Source organism: Chlamydotis macqueenii, chromosome 16 (assembly GCF_036417535.1).
Source record: "Chlamydotis macqueenii isolate bChlMac1 chromosome 16, bChlMac1.mat, whole genome shotgun sequence".
Lineage (NCBI taxonomy): Eukaryota > Metazoa > Chordata > Aves > Otidiformes > Otididae > Chlamydotis > Chlamydotis macqueenii.
Window position 1 is genome coordinate 10,267,471 of NC_141571.1, and position 23,558 is coordinate 10,291,028.

At 43.0% G+C, this 23,558-nt stretch overlaps 1 protein-coding gene across 3 annotated transcripts; it reads left to right on the forward strand.

The window, feature by feature from the left end:
• The first annotated feature begins 31 nt into the window (after positions 1 to 31).
• Positions 32 to 23,547, forward strand: CASS4 (Cas scaffold protein family member 4). 3 transcript variants are annotated; one of them, XR_015260357.1, is made up of 7 exons: positions 32 to 517; positions 12,431 to 12,859; positions 15,937 to 16,041; positions 17,043 to 17,192; positions 18,899 to 20,233; positions 21,806 to 22,374; positions 22,738 to 23,547. XR_015260357.1 is itself a non-coding variant. In XM_086760962.1 (6 exons), exons 1-6 carry the CDS (start codon positions 473 to 475, stop codon positions 22,217 to 22,219), a joined length of 2,478 nt encoding a protein of 825 aa, XP_086617088.1. In that variant the 5' UTR covers positions 32 to 472; the 3' UTR covers positions 22,220 to 23,547. The 3 variants fall into 3 exon arrangements, 2 of the variants coding, with proteins under 2 accessions (XP_086617088.1, XP_086617089.1); XM_086760962.1 differs by having other exon boundaries at positions 21,806 to 23,547; XM_086760963.1 differs by lacking the exon at positions 32 to 517 and adding an exon at positions 3,495 to 3,670 and having other exon boundaries at positions 21,806 to 23,547.
• The last annotated feature ends 11 nt before the right edge of the window (positions 23,548 to 23,558 follow it).

Genomic DNA, 23,558 nt, shown 5'->3' on the forward strand with positions numbered 1-23,558 from the left:
GCTTGAAAAATGTTGTCTTTGAAATCCCAAATTGATGTGTTTGTGGCAGTCTTGCTTCTATCAAGCACTCTGCAGCCCCTGGTGGTATGTAGTATGTTTGTATTCAATACATTTCTAAAAGAGGAAATACAGGAAAATGTAGCAAAACAGAAGAGTGAGACTTGTGGCTGCGGTTAATTGCGACAAGTTGGTGACGGAGATCAAGGAACAGTGCACTGGCAGACAGACTTTTTCTCACTTTTAGACACTAACAATGTTCTGTTTTGCATTCTATTCTTTTTAATCTTGCCTGTTGTCACCAAAATTATCCTTCATGAGAATCTTTTCTACAAATTCCTAAATGCTTTTAGGGGTATAGCTGTCAGATGTGCTTTCTTGAGATGTAGTTCCTAACACGCAGTGGCTGTGCAAAGCTGAAGTCTCTTCATCCTGCCATAATCGTCTGTATTGCTCCAAGTGACGCTGCTGGTGAATGACAACAATGGATGGAAACGTAACAATCAACAGAACTGTAAAGGTACGTCTGGTTTTTTTGAGTACAGCATATAAACAATTAAGAAAAAGGGTCCTAGAGTCAGGTTTGATGTTTGAATTCAGCGAGATTCTTGGCGATGTTGGAGATGTTTGATATTCTCGTCTCGAGGTGGACGGAAGGCTCTTTACAATGCTCACGTACCTAATGGCTCCCTGCACTTTTTGCTGTGACAAAGCTATTAACTGGAAGAAGGGTCTTCTTGGGGAGGACTCTGGATAAAGCAGGATTCCCAAATAGCGAATACCTGTGAATAAATACATTTGTGGAACAGTAACTGTGTAACTTCAAGGTTCCACCTGTCCTACTGCTGGACACGGTTGTATTGTCAGAGACTCGGTGACGGTCCAGGTGACCTGCTGCATGATAGGTAATTTCCCTCTTATATGCAAAACAAAAGACATTTTGAACTTCTGTATTTGTTTCTTTGGAAAGACTGGAACTAGTTTATGAGGTTTTTTTACATCTATTTGTGTATTCATATTGCATCTAGTATAACTTTGTATATATACATAGATAAAAGACCCTGCTGCAGCTATAAGGGATAGAGAACGCTGAAGTCTTGATTCCAAGTCAGCGCCTTGATTGTCCTATGGTCTGCAAGTCTAATAAGCAGCGTAATGGAATTATTCTTTTCATCCTGGATTATTATCTCAGTGTCTACTGTAAATAAACTGCCTTCTGGATATTTGATACAAAATGCAGTTGGGGAAAACCACTTAGTATGAGCTCCAGGAGTCATTTTTTTTCACTCAGAATTTTCCATTGAGGCATGGGAAGATAAGAGGATTATTTTTCACGCTAAGTCATCAGAAATTGATGCAGGACATTTTGCATTTCTATGCAAAGAGTTTCTAGATATGATATTTTCTGTTTTCTTAAATGGACTGCCAATGGCTAAATAAATGTAATGGTAGCAAGCTGTTTTCCGATCCTGCTGTGAGATCTCTAGGCACATCCGTAGCACACCCAGTCAAATTCAGCTGAGTAACCACTGAAAAAGTCCAGTTTATTTCTGCTCTATAATGTATGAACTGCTTATAAGGCTCCTACTACCCTGGCAGTACAGTTTGTTATAATATCTGAATGTTATACTTAATACAAAAATACTAAGGGTGTGGTTTTTCTACTCTCTGGACTTCTTGAAGCACCATCTGCCGACCATCAGCAGCTTTACTCTGACAGGTAACGCTTTGCCATTGTCACTGTGCCCCAACTGCTCCACCTCCACAAGGAAAACGGCTGCTGGAAGTAAACTCAGTATATGAGCGTAGCCAGAGAAATGATGTTACTTCTTTCCTGTTGCGTGTACACCTGTGACATAGTCTGCGCAGGAAACATTGCACCTCTTGGTGCAATTTAAAACACAATTAGCACGACGGGCTGCGCTTGGGAAATGGCTCACGTACTGTTTGACAGCGTTTTCTGTGCTGTTGACAAAGGACAAATAGGAGCTTAATGTCTTTTAAATAGACATTAAGATGATCTCAAGTTTGTCTCTCCCTCCACAACGCCCAGTTCGCATATCCCCATCTTGTCCACAAACAAGCGTGTGAAGAACGACATGAGATTCATTTCCGTGAGCTCCTCCAACCCAGGAATGTGTGCGCCTGCAGCCCCGGGGGCGAGGGGGCCTGCTGCCACCCCCACCTCAAACACCGGGGAGCAAATACGTCCTTCAAAACAGAGCTGCCCAGAGCCAACATACTGAGAAAGGAGCTACTTCAATAGCTGTTCCTCTGCTTCTCCGTCCTTCTGCCCCTGCCCCGGTGTGGGTCACCCGCACTCTGCGGAGGGTGTCCCTGGCCCAGCACGGCAGGGATCCTCTCTGGAATTAATTCCAGAGAACATTCAGTTGTATTTGGATGTAGTTTTGTGGGTGCAAGTTGTGGCTTTGTCACTTGTATTTCTGGATTATTTCAAATGCACGTAGCACCTGAAAAATTCCAGAGTAGTAAGCGAACAGCTGTTCTTTATCTTCTGCATGGAGTGTTCAAACCAGTAGAACTGCTGCTTGTAATAGTAAAAAAAAAAAAAAAAAAAAAAAGGGAAGAAAACCCCAGGGGCACTCAAATGAGCCACCTTGTGCCAGGAATTCTTTCCCATTTGGACAACTGTGTTAGCTGCTTGCCTGCACCTAGCTCCAGCCCAGAGGTGTGGATTTTGTTGAGAAAGCATTTTCAATTCAGCATTTTCTATTCAAGACGTGTCGCTGTTCTAGATACGTGATTATGAGTTTGGGAGTCAGTGTCTAATTTCATCTTGAAGCTACCGTGGAAAGAGGAAGGAAGAGACATTTTGCCAGAGAAAAAGCAGCGTGTACAAAGGCAAAACCAGTAAAAGTTTGCAAACCCCCGAGCTATTCACAAGTACAAAGCAGTAAAACCTGTGCATTTGTATAGCATAACCTGAGCAGAGCTGTTGCTGAGCAAATGGCAACTAGGAATAATTTTAAATAACACTATTATTTAATAATACTAATGATTTTTTTTTAAATAATGAAAGAATGAAAACACTTCAGCATCACTTAATGTTTAGCTTTCCTCCTCAGGTTTTCTGCCTGTGAAGAATGAGACTGTTTTGCAGGGATTTCTGTAACTACAAAGGAGTTCAGCTTTCTGGAGACCTGAACATGAAAATATCAAAGTTTATCAAACCACTTTTAAATACAAAAAAAAAAAAAAATCAGGAGTAAAACAATGATGCTGTAAAAGGTGCAAAAATGCTTCCAAATCCAATCCCGACTTTCTGGTCCATCCCCCTGCCCTGTGCCCCCGGTTCTGCTGCAGAGCAGAGGCGGCATTTCCCGGGGGTCTCCGCAGGAGGGACGGCTGCCTGGCCTGCACCAGCCCCTCATTACCATCAGCAGCTGCAGCCCAGTTGCACCCTAGAGATAATTTTGCTACGTAATTAGCTCCCTTCCTTCCCAATAGCTGCTCTGCTCTGGGGCTCCCAGCAAACGCAGGAGGAGGCGGAAGGAGGCTGGGCATTTGCTCTTCAGGCTCCCAGCCAGACCCCCGGGTGCTCCTGCCGGATTCACTGAGCTGAGGTTGGAGAGAAAGGGCTGGGAGGGGTCCCGTCCTCCTCCTCAGGTGATGGAGTAACGGGGAAATAGGAGGCAACAAAATGAAGGTCAATGTAAGTACTAGATTATTTCATTTCTGCGGCAATTAATTTAGTGGCTTTGGTTGTTTCATTTGTATGAAGGGTATGGAGTGTAAAACCTGCATCTGTTGGGATCGCTTTCAAAGCGTGCTGTTCAGCCTGTTTCACATTACTAACAGACCACATGGTCTTAATTTTTAAAATGCTATCCAAGTTAAACTGAAAAAAATGCTTTACCAAGAACAAGAGTATGGTTAAAAAGGGTAAGGTTTTGTACCATTCATAGTAGGCAATAATATGCCTTGTTAATAAAATTACCACTAATTACTTCAGCTGGCTGTTAGGATAACCCTTGCTTTCCATATTTTCTTGGAAATAATTAGCTTAAATGATTAACACTTGAGCTATACGTTGTCTCAAAAAAAAAGATATTTCTTGCACTGATAACTAGAAAATGGGTAACGGAAATATTTTAAGAACTTGAGTCACTCTTTTATGAAGAAATGTCAAGTAATTTCAATATGAGTGATGTGAGCCCGGGGAAGTCCGTGCACTCTAGGACAACGACTGACCACGTCCCGCTGTGCTCTTTGCAAAGAGAACTGAAGCGCAGAAGAGGAAAGGAGTGGTGGCAGCGTTCATTTTTAGGAAATCCTGCTTTGCTCTGGGAGGACAGGGGAAAAAGTGGATGGCTCAAATCCATTTCATAGTCCCAGCTTAGTAGTTTTGCCCAGCCTTCCAGCCCAGCACACACGCAGACACCCACCCTTAGCATCCTTTGTGGTAGGCAGTTTCCTTGGCTGGATCTTTCAGCCCGAGCTTACAGCTGATCCGGGGCAGCTGTGACTCGGGGCAGGGTCTGCGCGGTCACCGTGTGCCCCGTGTTAACGACAGGGGATGGGGCAGCGTACCGCTGCCGTGCCGGAGCCGTGATGCACGCTAGCGATTTGGGCAGGCGAAAAACAATCCGCTTCTTTTCCCAGAGAAGTGTTAACATTTCAGATAAATGGAACTTTGCCCAAAAGGGTGGTCTTAAAAAAGAATTAACGTTTTTGGGCAGATAACGGCAATGAGAGAGCTGGAGGCGGCGGCAGCCTTTGGCAGTTGTGGTGTTGCTGCTGATTCATTATGAGTCAAAGCACGCTCATCCCTGAGCCGCTGCCGCTTCGTCGCTGTCACTTCTGCCACGTCCAGGGAATTGGCAGAAACTCAGATGGGATGGATGCAGGGACAGCATCCTGTCGTGCTTCTGTACCCGGGAGGAAGAGTATCCCACAGTCTCCGCAAATGAAAAATTTGCTCCTGACAGCCTGTCCTAGGAATTTCTTGTCTGTTCCCTGGGCAGGCAGAGGAAGGAGAGCAGGGATCCTGCTCCAGTGGGTCTCTGTTAAGCATCTGTTGCTTAGGAGGCAGAAGGAGAAAACTCGTACTCATTATACTTTTCTGTATCTCTGAACCCATGTTTGGAAATAAGTGTTGTAGTAAAACGTAATTAAGATACTAAGAGATTTAGAAAAGTGGAAAAAAAATAAATAATTTGGTGCATATGGGTAAAAACCTTTGGTGAGCAGGAGGAACTAAAGCCCAGAAATAGATACGTAGTCAGGTTTTTAAATATCAGGAAATGGTAGTTTATTTTTCCTTGAACGTGGGCATGAGACCACACATGCAAAAATGCTATGAATGGGAATGAAATCCTGATCGCACTGAAAACAGTGAGGGTTTTCTGTTCGTTTTAACACAGCTAGAATTTGATTAACAGCATTTGTGGAGAAAAGGGTTTGGGGAAATCTTACAGAACTGGCTTGTAATTCCCACCTCTGCAGCCCTGACTAATGTGAAGCTGCACGATTTCCACCTAAGTGGTTCTGCTTGAAGTTTAAATTTGGCCATTCAGAATTTAAAACCTGATGAGAGGCACCCAGTTCCACCTCCCAAAAATCAATTAACTCTGGAATAGGCAATAAAAGCAAGACCTGACAGATGAGAGCACTTAATGTAAAAATCTTATTTCTTCTGTGTATGTTGACCGTGTGGACTCTGTCTGCAATTAACTGAATTGGGCAAAACTGAAATTGCCTCCACGTGATCTGCCAGTTAAAAGGGAATTCTCTGGGATGCCCGTTCCCAGCTAACGGGGCAATGGAGAATGTTTATTTCTTCAGCTTTGTTCAGAGGTGAAGAGATTAACTGGAAACAGTTCTGTAAACATGTCAGAGGGTGCCACTGATGCATGAACCGGACTGTTTAGCAAACACAACCCACTGCATTAACTTGTATCTTTCCCTTCTCCTTAAATATTTTAAGTTCCACTCTCCTGCAGTAAAAGTGCTTGCAGATTTTGTTTTTATGTGCACAATGTCACAAAAAATATTTATCTTCATCTCTTTTTTAGATTATTTCAACAGTTTGTTTGGTTTTTTTTTTTTAAAGAAGCAAATTTAAGAGAATAGATGAAAATTTTTTTTTTAATTTAAAATGCTGTGAAGTGCTACGGTACCTATGTATCACAGAGTAGTAAATTGAAATTTCCAAATACAAACTGAGTCAGAAGAGGGAGTACAGAAACTATTTTGTCAGACTTGCAGGCAAGATGCTGAAATTATCATTTGATAATCATGAAGATTTTCCTAGCAACATTTGCTTATATTTCATGAGAGTGGGTTTTTTCTGTTGTGTAGTACCATAGGCTGAGGACAGAGACTGGGATAGGAGAGGGATGAGGAAATCTTAGTAACGGCGAGAGGTTTTTGCCCTAGCACAGGTATTTATTGTGTATACAGAGTACAGACGTCAATCCATGTGAGGTTTTTGGGTAACTCCCATTTTGAGGTTATGGAGTTTTATATTATAGAATTACACAGTTTTGTACAATTATTAGCTTTACTGACTTAATTAAATTTTTCCCTCTCTTCATTAATAAACATGAGTTACCAGCTTTCATTTTGAAGCCTCCCAAGGGCTGTTAGGTTTTGTAGTGGGAGCATTGCTGGAGAAGGATACACAAACGATAAAGATGTAAAAAGTGGGATTCGTAGGGAGAGTTACTGTCCTGACATCCGATCTACAGTCCAGTAAAAGGAGACGCGCTTCCAGCTACACAAGAACTTCTCTTCACACCTAACTAAACTGAACCTCTGCTACCAGAGGTCTTTTACTGTAAATCCATTCAGTACAGTTGGCTCAAGATACCGAGTAATTTGCATTGCCCTAACGAGGTCCTGGACTCTGTAGGGGGGAGAACAGCGGCTCAGAAAGAGGTTGCAGAGGACACAACATGGCTTTCTAGGTCTGTGCTCTGTCATCGTCTTGTCAAAATCTGCTCAGTGAGAGAAGAGTAACAGTGCTGCCTGCCGAGGTGCTTTCTCATGGGGCGGTGAACTGGCTTTTAAGATGTTCTTTGTCTTGGGTGACTTTTTTCAGGGCTGCCGATGGGCTGACAGGGAAGAAGCAACAAACGTCAAAGAAGGAAAAACTCTTTGATCTCATCTGTGATGCTTTAGTACTTATTACACATTGGTTATTGTAAGGACACATTAACAAGATCGCATAAAGTAACAAAGAACTGTCCACAGCTGGCCCTAGGTGGCATTTTGTGGATGATAGCGTTAGACAGCCAGTTTCCGCTCCTCTGGTAATAAAGAAAAAACGCAGATCCCATCGGCCCCACAGCACAGCCTCCTCCTAGCTAAGCATCCTGCAAGGTCTCTGCGATCCTGGGAATGCAGTACTTGTTTATAGTTACTGGCAGGTCAGAGAAGCTTCTGCTTACATGACAGAAAGGGGCTGCCACGCTGATTCTTTACATATGTCCTAGAGAGCTCAAAGCGTAGATAGGGCCCGAGTTCTGACAAACGAGCCAGAGCTTTTACTACGAATAACCTCGCTCCATGTAACTGGAGATGGACTTGGTAGACCTTAGCTGTTGGATGAAGCACTCACTTGCCGTAAAGCTCCCGTAACTTTTGTCTGTAAAACTGCTCCTACTGTTACTGGGATCACAAAATCAATTGGCTGGGATGAGTTCTCTTCAAAGTGTCTCAAAAAATGAGATTTCAGTGGAACACAAATTGGAACAGCTTTGGCATCCCATGGCTTCTCAATAACTCACTCTGTTTCTTAGGATGAGGAGCTGGAGCCTGCGGGACGCTGAGCTGGCTGTGGGCTGGGTGCGGTGAGGGACAGGGCACAGACAGGACAGCGGCGGTTCCTTACCCAGCCTCCCAGTGCTCTGGTTTACTCAGTATGGGCATACCCTCCTCATGGGAGTGTTGCTAGGGGTTTAATCACAGTGGAACATGGACATAACCAAGCTAGCTCTCATCACTGACCCAGCTCAGCAGCTCCAGCACGCTTTTCTAGTGCTGTGGGATTCAGTACCACCTCAAACTCCACTAGAAAATCAGCTAACCTACAGCAAGCTCTTTGCTGCCGGAACTACAGCGTTCCCCAGTACCAAAGCTAGCTAGTTCAATGCTTGCTTTTAAGTAAATCCTATAAAATATCTAAACACATCAGCACCTGTGATGCTAGGCGTTGCTGTGGGTTTGTTACAGTTTGTTTTACCAGGATTAGGCTGATCTTCAACATCTGTTTCAGCATTCTGGGCTAATATTTGTTGAATCCACAGCTAATACTCCTTAAAAACCAGTGGAGCTTCTATGAACAGTATTGCCTACGTTCCTTTGGCAATAACGCTACCTGAAGAAATGCTTCACAGGTCCTTCCACACCAGCGCTGGTGTGATCAGGTCCTGTGAGGCTGGGTGAGCAACCTGAATGCTTGGAAAAGAAACGAGAAATAAAGGGGACTTAGTAGTCCTGTGAATAGAGAACACAGAGCAACACATAAAGGCAGATCTGTTTGACCTGTTGGTTTTGCACCTTGTGAAAATGTTCCTCCTTCTGTGTTTTTGGGGAGATTAGAATTCAGCAGAAATGAAGTTACTTCAGCAGTGTGGTGCTGCTTGTACTGGTTTTTCAACGTATTGCTGCAACTTTCTGCCAGACTGCGGGCATTGAAAATACACAGAATGGTCTGTTCAGGGAAGAGGTGAAGATGTTGGTGGTTTTGGTTTGGGTTTGTTTGGTTGGGGTTTTTTTATCCTCATATTGCACTGCAACAAGAAGCTGTCTTTTGAAAGAGTTTTGCCTGGGACCTTCCTGTAGTTTGCTCATTACAAATTGTAAATATATTCAGTGTTACACATGCTTCTACCTTTTACAAATTAATTCAGAGACTAGTTCCAAGTCGAAAGGATACAAAATTGTCACTAAAATACCTTCTTAAGTTTCCCGACCCTTTTTAATATAGACTGAAAAATGTCACCTGGCTGCAAGCCAGTTAGACCACTAATGCCTTCCAGTGTCACCTGGAATGGGATCTCTACCGGTGCCTGGCCTGGTAAGCCAGTGATGGGCTGGTGCTCCTGAAAGAAAATAATGACAAATTGAGTGATGTTGCTGTGCACTTACACAATACTGAAACTGAGAGTGGATGGAAAAGATTAGCTCTTGAAACCTGAAATTTAATTGAGCACTGCCTTAGGTCCTTAGGTGGAAGAAGCAGCTTTGCTTTTCTTTCTCTGCCCTCCCCTGCTGTTTGAGAGCTCTGCTGCCCTGCAGAGGTCTGACAATCTTCCAATCATATTCTACAGTCTGGAGCTTGGAGACTGTCTCCATCACTTCTCTATTTGAGGTCTTAAATTTTTTTGTTCCATCCCTACAGATGGGATATCTGATGATCTATGAGCAAATTTGTTGTTATAGCTAGGTCAAGTATTCCAAGGTGTCCTATAATTTTTTTTTTAATCCGCTGCTTGCCTTGCAATTGAGAGGATTTCAAAGGTTCCTGGGTATTCATGTTGCCTGCAGATGTGAGCCCACATGCCCTAATTTGAGCTCCACAAATTGGAGACCACCTCTCAAAATCTGAACCACTGTGTTTTGAATTGGTATCTCACTGTGGGCTACTCGCCCGTGGCTGTTTGCACAACTTTACTGGCAAAACCAAGGAATGTGTGCTGTGCTTCAAGCAGAGGCCCCTATAAAAAGGTTTGTGACTTTCATGGTATCAGTTTAAAATCTAACTCTTCATTCAGTGTGGATGCCCTGAATATATTCATCTGAGTTTGCCAAATGGAATGTTGTTCAGTTGAGTTTTGACAACCTTTCTGTGCAATACCTTTCCTGTCAAATGGAGCTTAGACCTCCTTGTCGCGTTAGCTGTCCTGGCTGTTCCCTCACTTCACTCATTTTGCAGTAAAGCAGACCTAGCAATGTCTAGGAAAAGAGATGAGAGAGTAGGTGGAATTATTTCTGCTGTTAATACCTGCTGCAGTCAGGTTTTATTGTTGCTGAAGTGTCACTGATGGGAAGAGTACCTCCTTGCTCCGCAGCTGTAGTCTACAGTAATTATTTGCAGAACTTCTCACTGATGTGTACATCAGCAAAAATCAGCATATTTACTCTAAAACAAATGAGATTTGAAATCAGACTTGGGCAGTTTCATGCATAATTAATTAAAGAATTAGGCCAAATAATGTGTTTAATATGGTGTTTCCTCAAGAAAGAATTAGCTGGGGAAATGTCAACATTTGGATGCCTTTTAAAACCACACTGTGCATTAATTTTTTCTCGTATGTGTGCTGGTGCAACTGGAAGGACGGTCTTGTTGTCTGCTGCACTAGGCAGGGGCTCGGTTCCTGAGGTCAGGCTTCCTGGCTCTGCCACGATTTCCTGCGTGCGCCTCGATAAGGCTCTTCACACTTCAGTTGCCTGCTTGCAAAAGGGGGAGAGTGTCCCTCTGCCCACCCTCTTCAGCTCTGAAGAAGAGGGTCTGTCCTTCAGCGTGTCTGTACACTGCCCAGCAAGAAGGGATCAAGTGTTAAGCCACATCTAGAAGCATTGCTGATGAATAATAGGAAAAGTTGGCTGTTTTCCTTTTTTCACAATTGCAGCAACATCATGTGAAGCCCAAGTCCACCCTGAGCTGCACACTGTGGTGGGATTCCTGAAGGCCTGACTTCAACACAGGTGGTTCAGAGCATTTGGCATTGTCCACATAGAAAGTGAGCTCCCATGTTCAAGGCAAGAAGACTGTTTTAACCAAGCTAGGACATAAGGTAAATGGGACTGTTGTCCATCTCTGGCAGCTGCTGATGGACAAGCCCATGCATCACAAAAAGGCCATTGTTCACGGCCACCCTGACGAAGAAATGCGTGCTGCTAACAACAGGCCACTTTCATCAGCTGAGCTGACGAATTGGTTTTCTTCTGCTGCAACTTCAGGCCAGCTGTTGCTTTACAGCAAATGCTCTGGACAAAAATACAAGGCATCACGTTTCCTATTTGGGTACTATCTCTTTGGACAGTACTTGCACTTTCTGATAAGAAGCTAATGCTGAAACACAGCCAGTGCCCCACTGACTGGGAAGCAGCCAGTCTCATTTCAAAGCCGAAAGCAAATGGTATCTTGTACCGAAAAACACCGCATCCACAGCTCGCTCTACCCTTTGCACAAGTGCCTTGGTGAATAAAGCTACTTGCTGCTACTACTTTTCATCTTTTTAACTGTCATCTTGTAATGAGTAAGCAAATGCCCAAAATAAATATGCTAAAAATAAAACGTAGTGACCTATGCACGCATGACTGCCAGAAACTTACAGTATTCAGCAGAGACAGGTAGGGCTGCCCTGTGGGGAAGAAGCTGGGAAATACGAATATTTGCTATCTCATAGATTTTTTTTCAGTGATCTTAGGAAAGTCAGTTACTCTATTCTTCCTTGGCTTCCTGTCTAATAAAAAGGACAATGAGAGCAGCATATGAAGATGCTGAAAGATATACTGGAGACAGAAGTATCCAGATACAGGTGATTTCTGTGTGATGGAGAGACACAAACGCTGTTTCGGGTGTGCCTACCTGAAGATAAGCCCACAAACGCACTGACCTGCCGTGAAGACTTACCAACCAGCAGAGCCATTGGTTTGGTGTCACTGTGTGCACAGTTAGATTTACCCCTGAGCCGATGTGTCACATAGAGCATCAGCCTGGGATGCTCTGAGTCAGCAGGATCCAACTCTCTTGTCTGGGGTGGACATGCACACAGCTAGCTGCAGTCTGGGTCTTCCCAAGCACCGCAGCCCACCGCTGCTCTTCAGCAGCGTTTCTGCTGCCGCTGTTACTGCTGGGCACTTACTAACCCCCTTAGCCTTGACCTTACTGAGAGGTCTGTCTTCATAAGGCTCTGAGAAAATAAAAAAAAATTAAAGGAAAATAAGCAAGACTAGGTGTTTTCTTTCTTTAATTATTTCTTACCTAAAGAAAAAAAAAAAAAAGCCTTTTTCCTGTGCAGTTGAAGTCCTTAGATAAATTGGGTAGCAGGCAGGGAGGCATGAGTTTTATTTTTGAATGAGTGATGCATTTCCTCTACAGCTTCTGACAAAGAATTCACAGAATGCCAGTGCAAAAAAAAAAACCCACCTATTTTTCATATAGGGATGTTCATAAGTAATAAGTCTAAGAAATGAACGTTAGCAGCACTCTTCAAGAGCCTCAGGGGGAAAGGTGGTGAAGAAATACATCACAGTATTGTTATTGCCTGTTTCTTTACTGCACTGAACACAGCGGATACAGCCTGCAAACATTGAACTTTCTGAATCCAATGGTCTGAGAAATGTGAAAAACAGTGGATTTGAATTAAACTGAAATTGAGGTGGAGATAAACCAAACCAGAAACTAATTAACATTTCTGCTGGTGTAACAGTGCAATGCCGGTGCTTTTTCTCTCTCCAGAGTACCTTGGCAAAGGCGCTGTACGACAACAAAGCGGAGTGCTCCGATGAGCTGGCCTTCCGCAAAGGAGACATCCTGATGGTTCTGGACCAAAACGTCATCGGCAGCGAGGGCTGGTGGAAATGCTCCCTCCACGGCAGGCAAGGCCTGGCCCCTGCAAACCGCCTCCAGCTCCTCGCAGCCTCTCAGGCTGTCCTGCTGCCTCCTTCCTCCCAGAGCGACTCCGCAGAGTCGCCAGCGGGCCAGCAAAACATCTACCAGGTTCCCTCTGTCCCCAAGCCTACCGTGTTGTCGGCTACCTACGAGAAGATGGAGGGGTGGGTTAAATCTCCAGCGAAGGTCTCTACCCTGCCTGTCCAAGCAATATATGAGGTACCAGCCTTGGCTGCACAGCTGCTCAGCGAAAGGACCAAAAGCTCAACAAACCAGGTAGGAACGTAAGGAACTATAAAAGTAACAAATGCTATTATTAAATCGATAATTGGGAGCAGGGAAAATAATAAAGGCTATTGGCCTGAGCATTTTGGTGGAATTTGCAGCAAAGCCATTCAAATCAATGGTGTTTAGGAAACTCCCATCAATTCTACTGCAGTTTATAGCATTGTGTGAGCAACGCTGCTCTGGGCAGCAGAGGAGAGCCTCCGTATCCTGTGGTCTCTCACTTTTTTTGACAGTTTAAAGCAGCTGTAAAATAGGGCAGGAAGTAAAGAACATACCATTTGTTTGGAAGAATCTAGAAATTATTTACAAACCTAGCCCAAAGTTAAAATAACAAGACACAGAACTTTTTCCTCTGATGGTCTACAGCATGCGTCCCTCCAGAGTCCTCTGGGCACATGTGGGGTCTTTGCATCTGCATAGGAAGATGATTCAAAAATTAAAAAAAAAAAAAAAAACAAAACAAAACCCACCCTTTGCTGTGTGATTGCTGCCTTTAGTCTAGTTTCTACTGTTTCCAGTGCCTCAGCAAGCTCAGAGCGCTGCTGCCTGACTCTTCTGCTACTCAGTGTCATCACCGCGCTCGCACAAGGTAGCAGCACCTTAGACAATGCTGGAGGGTGCAGGGTTTGGTTGTACGGCCTGGATAAATGTATTTCTCAGCTTATTTTTGCTGCTGCTGAGACAGTGATCAGGGTGTATGGGATGAGGGCAGCCACCAGTCCTCCCCAGTTACAGAGGAGAATTGCAAACCTGATTTTCCAGGGTTTCATTACAGCTGTCTGGCCTGGCCTCTTCTTTCTCCCTGTTCCTTGTGTTTGGCGTTCAAATGAAACATGTGCGTGGAACATGTAATTTGGCTAAATGTTGTATCAGGTGTCTCAACATCAAAAACTTGTGCTTTCTTCAGCATCAAATGAATGGGGAATCTTTTACAAGGAAATATAAATAGGGAAAGGAAATAAATATAGCACTGAACTTATAGCCTTTCAGGTTGATTTAATGATAATTTGATTTATGGGGCTCTGTCAGCCACCTTTCCCCCCGCTGTGCCAAAAGGCAAGTTATGGAAATTGAGGCATTGGTTCCTTCTGTCTGGGAAGTGGGTGCTGGAGAACAGACAAACTCGGTGCATCTCTGGTGACTGAAACCTAATTTTCAGCACTGCAGCTGCACATCCAGCCTTTGTGTGCTGATACCATAACTGCAAGCTCAAACTGAGGAATAGCTACAAAAGACCCTTTTGCACTTGCTGTGATCTGATTTCTCCACATTCCTGACCCTAAAGAAGGCATTTGCAAATTGAATGTGAGATGGATACAAATTCTCCACGTTGTGCCAGCAAATCGGGCTGATAATCTCATCTATTAGTTTTTTATCTGAACGAATGGTCCAACAGAAGAGCTCCTTGGCTGTTCCTCTGTCTCTCTGTCACTTCATGAGTTTATATACCTAAGCCTTGTTTATTCTATCAAAGAAAGAAAAAAAAAATGTCCTAGCATGCTTTGATTATTTAGAAGCTCAGATTTGCCCGAGCTGCCTCTTGCCCAGCGTCACAGCTGTTCCTGCACCAGCTGTACCGCGGCGGCAGAAGCCATACGCAGATGCACGGGGCTGAACAGCCCGTGCGAGCGCAGAACGAACCGCAGTGCGCCGGACCGCCCCGCGTAGATCCTGTGGGACAACTGGCAAAGTTCCTGGCATACTCAGCTGTCCCCTGAGCAGCTGGGTAAAGCCACTGTAAGTCTTTGAGGGAGCTGATTGAAAGCAATAAAACAAAACAAAATCCCTCAAAGCCTGTGTGCTTTCACCCTGCAGAAAAGCCTCGTCGCTTCTGCTGAACACACAGGGCACCTCCTTGCTTCACTGTGACTAAAAGTACTTTTAAAAAATATTAAAATGTGATATTCAGTGAGTTTCCTTTTTGCTGTATACTGAGTAAGATTTGTCCATCTGAAAACAGATCTGGGCTAAGGGTGGCTTTCTTGAGATCACTAACATTTTACCCTTTCTACTCAGGAAAGTCCGTTTTATGGCTCGGCAGGCAAGATGGCTCATACTGCAGAGCACTAAAGCGATGTGTGTTCACTCGGCACTGCCTTTCTTCAGATGAGAGCTAAGAGCTCTCACAAAGATGAAGCAAGCAGTTGCAAAGCTGGAGTCTTGTTCCTCTACCATATTTCTCCTAAATTTAATCACTACAGCACTCACTCACACAATGGAGAACACTACCTCCAGTTTTAAATAGTTTATTGTAACACAATGGTGTTTCTGTGGGTCAGTAGTTTACAATACTCCATTTATAAACCAGCTGTGGAGAGCCAGGCTAAAACCATGCTAAATAAATAAAACTCCAAGGTTTTGGGGTTGATTTTTTTTTTAAAAAAGTCCTTTCCCAATATTTATATCTTGGCATCTTAACTAGTTTGCCCACAGATCTGGTCATAGCTCTCAAAATGTTTTAAGCAAACAGAAGAATTAGTCTGTAATTGACCTAAGGAATCTAATTCCCATATCAGACTTCTCTGTTTATGGAGCTGGACAGGAGATCAAGGTAACTCTGTTTATTCCTTCCAAATGAGTCAGAGTCTCATAACTGCAGAATGCACCTCAGCCTGCACCTTTTTGCTGCTCTTGCTCCCACTAAATATGGCTTGACCTAAAGGCTCTGCAAGACTGCAGAAGTAGAAATTCCCCTGCTTTCTTTTTTTAGTGGTTCTGCTTTTGGGTAGTGTAAAGACTTAGGTGATAACTGAAGCTGGATTTTCTCCAAATCTTTCCCCTCCCTTAGTTAGTACAGCAGATTGTCTTTGATTTGTATGTGCCAATTCTTATCTTATCTGAAATAAAGCAGAAATGTTGGCAAAGAGAACTATGGGGAAAAAATACCATGTCTGCTTGTAAGGTCAGTTCCTGTCTATCACCATCAGCGAAAAGCTGAAAGGCTTTTAATCACTTACGAGTGATTACTCTAACAGTGGCCTATTCAACTAATTGAGTTTTCAAAGATGTCCTGAGCTTACTGCTCACTGCAGCTTTCTCATTATTGTTTTTTCTTCCCCCCTAAGCATCTGTTTACTCTCCCGAGAACATGCCGGGCTTCAGTCCCAAACATCAGGAGTGAAGTGTACGATGTCCCATCTGCACAGCACCGGGAGCCCTTACTCACGCAGGTGAGTCCTGCCACGGTCCCCCCACAGCTGGGACCCTGTAGGACCTCAGAATAGATTTTAAGGTAAATGTTACCGTTTCCCTGTTCACTTTTTGTAAAATTTGGCAGAAATTCATCTATTTCTAGGGAAGTCCAAAGCCTGAAGCAGTTCTCTTTTGAATTCGTTAGACATTTAGAGAAAAATTTCTTAAATCTGGTACCTTTCTAAAAAACACTTTTTGGTTTTACCGTTACTGAGTTCAAGGGCAGAGATGAATTCCCAATATCAGAGCGTCAACCCCTCTGTCCTGGTTTAGTCATCAGGAAATGTGCGTTGTCTGTGTGTCATTTGATTGGGAAGATTTCAAGATATTTGCAGAAGAGTCACTAGTGCATGTACAAAAAGAAACTGTCACCCGCAGCACCCATTTCCTGGGCAACAAAACACAAGGGATTAAATCTTGTAACCATGACAAACTCGGGGTAAGGGCCACACATTGATTGCTGAAGGGTCCTGTTACACGATCTTGCTGTCAACACCCTGCTTCCCTGGGGAGAGTGAATGTCACCACCTTTCCTCTACATCTCGCTGCAGCCTGTGCAGGTCACCGGGCTGGGACAGATCCCAGGTTCTGACCCTGTCCCATCACCTGCCACACAGAGGTGTGTGTGGGACTGCAGCACGTCTGTGGAGCCTCCCCACGCATCCCGCCCTCCTCAGCAGTGTGGGGTTCACCCCGTTTTAATTCATTTATTATCAAGTTATCTACAAACTTCTCCATGTTACCCACTCTATAGAGTGGGGTGATCCCTGCTTGGACCCAAAGCCAGGCGTGCAGGTGGCAGCTGCCTTGCAGCACTGCGCAGTGCTGCGGAAAGGCTCTCCAGCAGTTTAAGTTTGACCCACACTGTCCAAACCAGGAGCTACGCAGTATATGGTCCAAAAGCCTTTGATTCCATTGAAGTCTTCAGTGGACTCTAAAAAGGACTGAAGTCAGCCTGTTTTTTTTCCCCTTTGACCAGAGCGGTGCCACCCCACCCACCACACGAAAGGGCTCTGTGCTGGTCCGATCCACCGAGTGTTTCCAGGAAGAGCAGAAGCAGCTTTACAACATCCTGTCCAGCCCAAAAAAGGCAAGAGGTGTTATCCAGAAAGACTCATCAGTGGGCAATGTAAGTAAGACTCCTTGGACACAAGAGAATAATCTCTCATCACTGTGACACTGGGCACGTGTGCTGAACCTCCCTCAAGGTGACGGCGAGGATAAGACCAGCACATCTTCAGTGCAGTACTTTGTCCCTCACATTGAAAAGACAACTACTACCTGACTGCTGGACGGTCAGGGTACCTACCAGGATTAGGAGTACCACTGCGGTTGCATTTGCTTTTTAGACTGCAGGCACCAAGATCTCTTGCCTTAACTTCTTTTTATGACAGTGTGAAAAGCAAGTTCAATACTCTAGATTCTTAAATGTGTGTAATATTTAAGCAGATGGAAACTAACTGTCCCCATTCCATGCAGCACTCTCCTGCCGTCTTTTTCGGGAGTGGAGCACACTTGGCTTTGGGCGGGGAGGGGGGAGTCAGGCTTCCCATCTCTTCCCAGGTTTGGCAAGTCCCATTCTCAAAGAAAGGGATGATCTGAAATTTCAGAACAAAGAAATTGCCTTGATGGATAGTCTTTATTAGTTGAGTGCCAAATATTTCAGGTTTTCTGAATCGTTTTAGGATTCAAGAGAATTTTGACAGGCTCAGGGCTCCGGTGTGGGACCTCAGGGCAGACCATCTCAGCACAGGAAATCTGAGGCTTCCTGTTTTTGTGTATTTGAAGAGAAGTGCTGTAGGTTCAGGGCTACACCAGTCCTGCACAGAGTTTGTTCAGCAGGGACAGTAGCACTGGTGCTACCCAGAACTGGAATCCTGGCATAAGACAATTGCTCATTGAAGCTGGCATTCCTGACATCTTTATGGCTGTTAGCAATTATACCAACCAGCTGCAACAGCCTGGGAGCAGATTTTCTTTTGGAGACACGGTTTATCATTGTTTCCAAAATCAAATTTTCTTAGAATTCTTCGTTCACAGGAAATTTGGAAAATTCTGGCTTTGGTCTGAAACACCCTTGTCTGGGTTTCCCTTCTCACATACGTCTTTTGCAGATGGGGAAGCCTGACCTGGTCAGTTCTTTCTAAAATTTTTATTACATAGTGGCACTTTCAATAGTTTCTTGTTGCTGCACACTCCTATAGTTCCTTGCACTCCTTCGTGCTTATACTCCATGCTAGTCAGACATCCAGGCACAATCTGTCCTAAAGTGCCTGTTAGTATTAGTCTGGATTTTCTTACATAAGAAGTGGTCTTGCATCAACCTGTGCCAAGCAGAAATTTAAACTCATTGTAGTTATTTGAGAACAGTCAGCTGTATCTGTTGGTAATTTTTTTTTTTTGTCAGGGTATGCGTATGAATGTGGGTGGGGATACTGGAAAATCAAGTGTTGTCTTAAGCAGAGACTAATAAAACCTTACCTCCTTCATTCTGTAAAACTGAGTGTTCAACGTTACCTACTATACACTGGTATTTAACTTTTCCTGTAGCCATCTGAAGTTTCCCACTCCAAAGGAGTCAGGGAAGAGCTTGCAGATTTCACTGGTTAGGGACGCTGCTGTATGATTTAATTACCTGTGCTCAAAATGTTTTAACCCTCATATGTGCAGCTTGTGCATTTTAGAAAGAAAATTAAAATTGTGGGCTAGCCTTTTTGTGGTGCCGTTTCATTGACATTACTGGAGTTGCATACATTTGCATGCTCTGAGAATTCAGTTTTGTTCCTTATTTCTTGTATAAAATGCTGCTTATAAATCCTGTGTGCTCTGTTGCAGTTATATGATGTGCCTCCCAAAAGAGAAACTGATGTTTCAGAAAATGAATCTCAGAAAAAGTGCTGGGGCCATTACAATACCTTGCCAAATCCTCGAAAGTCAGAATGGATTTATGATATTCCAGTATCACCTGAAAAAACAGGATTAAAACAAAACCCTCCTGGCCATTCCTTGGAGAACCAGGTGCTATACGATATACCACCAGCCAGGTACAAGGCGCTAACAGCAAATGCTGAAGCCAAAGTAGTAAATCCACAATTATATGATATTCCACCAACACAACGGAAATTAACGTTTCCAGATATCCATCTTTATGATGTTCCACCCTCACGGGACGCACTCCTTTTACCACAAAATGGTAGCTGTGATGTACCCCCAAGTCTTCTGGCTCCAAAGGCTGAGAATCAGATCTCTGAAGAGAATGTTTATGATATTCCGAAAGGTTTGCCCACCTCTCTGCAGTCCAAGAAAGAGATGGAAAAAGCCAGTGATAGTTCTGGAGACCAAGCGTACAGTGCTCCTCCACAGCTCTCAAGAGATGCCAACTTGGAACAAGACACATTGTCTGTTTCTAGCGTGGACAGCAGAAGCAGCACACTCTCTACATCCTCAAACTCTTCTGCTGAGTCGTCTTCTACGTCATCATCAGAAGAGCCTGCCAAAGAAATTAAACTGGAACTTGAGGTAGCCATAGAGACGCTGACGGGATTGCAGCACAGCGTATCCAGCTCTGTTGCGAGTTTAATGATCTTTGTGAGTAGTAAATGGAGATTACAAGAGCACCTAGAGAAAACCATTGAAGAAATCCATAGAGCAGTTGATCACATAAAAGTATCACTGGAAGAATTCTTGGCATTTGCTCAAGTCATAAAGGCAAATGCCTCTTATGTCACTGATAACAAACTTCAGACCAGAATTAAAAAACAGCTAGAAATTCTTATGAACTCATTCAAAATCTTAACAGAAACAAGAGAAGCTCTAAACAACGGCAACTGGTCACTAGAGGCTTTGGTCCTCAGGAAACCTCAGAACAACCCAGATGACCTTGATCGCTTTGTTATGGTAGCCCGCACAATTCCAGATGATATCAAGAGGTTTGCATCCATCATCATAGCCAATGGAAAGCTTCTCTTCAGAAAGAATGAGAAGGAACAAGAAATGAAGCAATCAAAACTGAACCCAGAATACAAAATGGCAAAACAAATAACAGTGACAAGAAGAACAGAAATAGATTCACTTCAGAGAAACACTTCTGATAAACCCAACCAAAGTGATGTCTCTTCTGAGAGACCGGAGGAAAATGCCACTGAGGACTGTGACTATGTTCAGTTACAGGTTAGTGTAACTGGATTTTACCATCTGTATTCCTGGTCGTTTGCAGATATTAAACTATTAGCACTATTTTATCTTTGCACTAGTGTCAAATTCAGTTTGCACTACATGCTATTTTCCAGAATTTATGTGAATTCAGGATTTTGTTAGTGTTAGACAGCACATGCAGAACGATCGGTAATTTTAAGAACTGGCATTTGAGAATTTATCCAGGCAGACAGGCAGCACTGAGAAAAGAGTTCTAGCTTGCTTGTTTAAATTCATTTTTGAGAGACAGCTTTTAGCTGGAGGTTAGCGACTTCTTTCTCCTGACTAGTAGTTCTCTTCTTGACAGTACATTTTGTTTGTTGGACTCTGACGTGACTGTACAAGAGATGTTAACTTCCTAACTTGAAGTGTATTGAAAAGCATGCTTTTGTAGAAAATTTTGATTTAACAAATTAAACTCTTATCATGAGTTATCAAATTTATTTGTTAGAATAATTTTGGATGTTTGTTAGAATCATTCTCCTTAGAATTACTGAAATGTCTATTAAGAATATAACTCTCTTTGTTTCACAAAAAAATGCTGGCTTGTCCTTAGAATTTAGGAAACGTTATGTTTTGTTGATTTTGGTTTCAGTCTTACATCTTGCAGGATCAGACACTAAAGTTTTAGTAGGAAAAATATACAGTTCCTTCTAATAAAAGTACCATTGTTGTCCATAACATGAAGGCTGCATAGCAAGTAGTTGTTTCCCCTGAAATGATAGAAAAAATGCATTTATATGTAAATATTTTATGTAAACCATTTCAACTTTGCTTTCATTTTGATTTGTAACAGGTGTAGAAAATCAATTCAGGTAAAGAAGTAGTAAAGAAGAGTACAGATGCAACACCAAAGATATTTCTGATCTTGAAAACTATTACTTATAAGGACTTCTAGTCCCTGATTTCTGTGCCAGATTTGCATTTGGACACACACACCTCTATACAGAGTTCTATTTATTTTCTCATAGTTCATTTTCCCAGAATTAGTTCTTAGAGTTACTGCTGAAAACCCATGCAAAACATTTGTTTTCCTAAAACGTAGCAAGCCGCTCTAGTTTAAAGTCACACTATTTATTTGCTTGCCTTTGTGTATCATTTGGGATAAGGCTGTGACAGTATTTCAACATCTCTTGTCATGCACTGGGATAAGGATTGGCTCTCTTGTTGTTGTAGAGTTTTAATCATTCATAACCTTCATGAAGTCGGCACCATTAAAGAGCAAGTCTGAATGTTTTGTACTCTCTGAAGTGCAGACTGCATAAAGGACTGATGTTTAGCTACAGCGCTTTGCGTGCTATCCATTATTAAAATTGTGTTCAGGAAAATTTGTTTGGAGAAAGGGCTGTCAGGAGAAAATACCACTTTGAAGTCCAATACTTTATGGAAAGATAAATGATTGTAAAAGACTCCTGGGCTGGGGCAGTTGGACGCTACTAACAAAACTCCCTGTAAGTGAAGAAATATGTGAAGAATATAGGGTAAAGCAAACAAAGGAACAATCAGTGTACCACCAAGCTGAGTCTATTTTTTTTAACCTTTTTCCAGGTTTTGCCATCTGCAAAAAAGACTGTAACTGAAAGCAACCAGGACTCTGCCAAGAAAATCCCTCTCTCAGAACACTGTAAGCTGTGTTTCAGTGCGCTTCACAAGGCAATCGGTGTATTTACTAACAGTCTGAGCAACAACCAGCCACCCGAAGTCTTCATATCCCACAGCAAATTGATCATTATGGTGGGACAAAAGCTGGTGGATTCTCTCTGCCAAGAAACTCAAGGGAGAGATGCTCGGAACGACATCCTCCACAGCAGCAGCCGGTTTTGCAGCCTCTTGAAGAATCTGGCTCTTGCCACCAAAAATGCTGCAATACAATATCCAAACGCAGATGCCATGAAGGCACTTCAGGATCAAACTCAGGAGCTGTCTAAATACACGCAGCAGTTCAGAGCAAAGCTGGAATGAAATTCACTTCACCGTTTTTACAAATTCTCCATTGTTGCTGCTCCTCTGGTGTGTGGCAGCCGAGGGGGGCAAATGCAGCTCAGTGACGCCAGCTTTCAGTCACCTCTAAGAACTCCTGCCGGGCAGTTCCCTGGGTGCTGGTGCACTTTTAACAGGTGAAGATCCACACAACAGCAGATGCAGAAGAGGAGTTGTAAAATGAAATTTGTACTTTCTCTTCTCCACTGTTCAGATTCTGCCTGGAAATGTTGTCATCTTAGTGGCTGGGCAGGAATGTTTGTTGTGTATTAGGGCAAAATTATTTTTATTACCTGGCTGATTTCTTATTTTTTTAATTTCTATATAAGTCAGATAAATATATTTTCTTTTTTTTTCCTTTTTCTATTTGGTATGTAAAGTTTCTCTTTAAATTTTGCTACACAATGTTCTGTAAGTTATGATATCCCATTATCAATTGTTTCTTGAGGACTTTACTCAAAATTTGTAATTACAATTTATTCCTTTTTTTTTTTTAATAGCTGCAAAGCTAACTTTTGTTCTTCATGTACAAATGTGATGAATGTGTTACAGGACAAAAGCTGGCAGGTACTATGCATCGCCTAGATGGTGATGGGAAATGCTCCAGCTGGTATCTGAGCACAGAAGGAAAACTGACTTGGAGAAGTCCTGGCTCCCAATAAATCTATGGGGAGTGACCTGAGCCATCCTGTGTCGCAGCTTGAAGCCATTCAGAGCATTGCTCCAACACAAAAAAAAAAATAATTTATTTTAGTCACTAAATAGTGAGCAGCTCTTCTACAGACTGGAAAGACGACGTTATTTCTTGCTGGGCACCCAGAGCTCCACGCTGGGGAGGCTGCCCAGGGGCTCTCAGACCGGTGTTGGTCTGTGTTGCTCATTAACTTTATCCCCAAATTTGCTGGATCTGAAATACAACGATGAAGGCCCTGCAACCACCCCGGTAGCCTGTTTGTATGTCTGTGTTATTTGTATTTTTCCTAATTAATTTATTTTAAAGGTTTTATCTGAAATTTCAGTCTGACCTTTCTTGGAAACATTATATCTGTGTCTTTGCCCTGAAAACGGACAATTAGTTTTATGAGTAGTTACAGCTAGTTTGCACTGCGATAGTGCTCACGCTCCTGGTGTGTCTGTGGAAAAAAACGACTCCATCATCATCCTCCGTTTTAATTGTCACTTGGCACTTACATGTTTTATACTGTTATTTGAACGTCGGCATTTGTAAATATTACTGTTTGCACAGCTAAATGCAGTAACTGCATTTCACCTTGGCTTTGTAATTTTTGTATTAAACTCACTTCTGGCACAACCGAGTGTT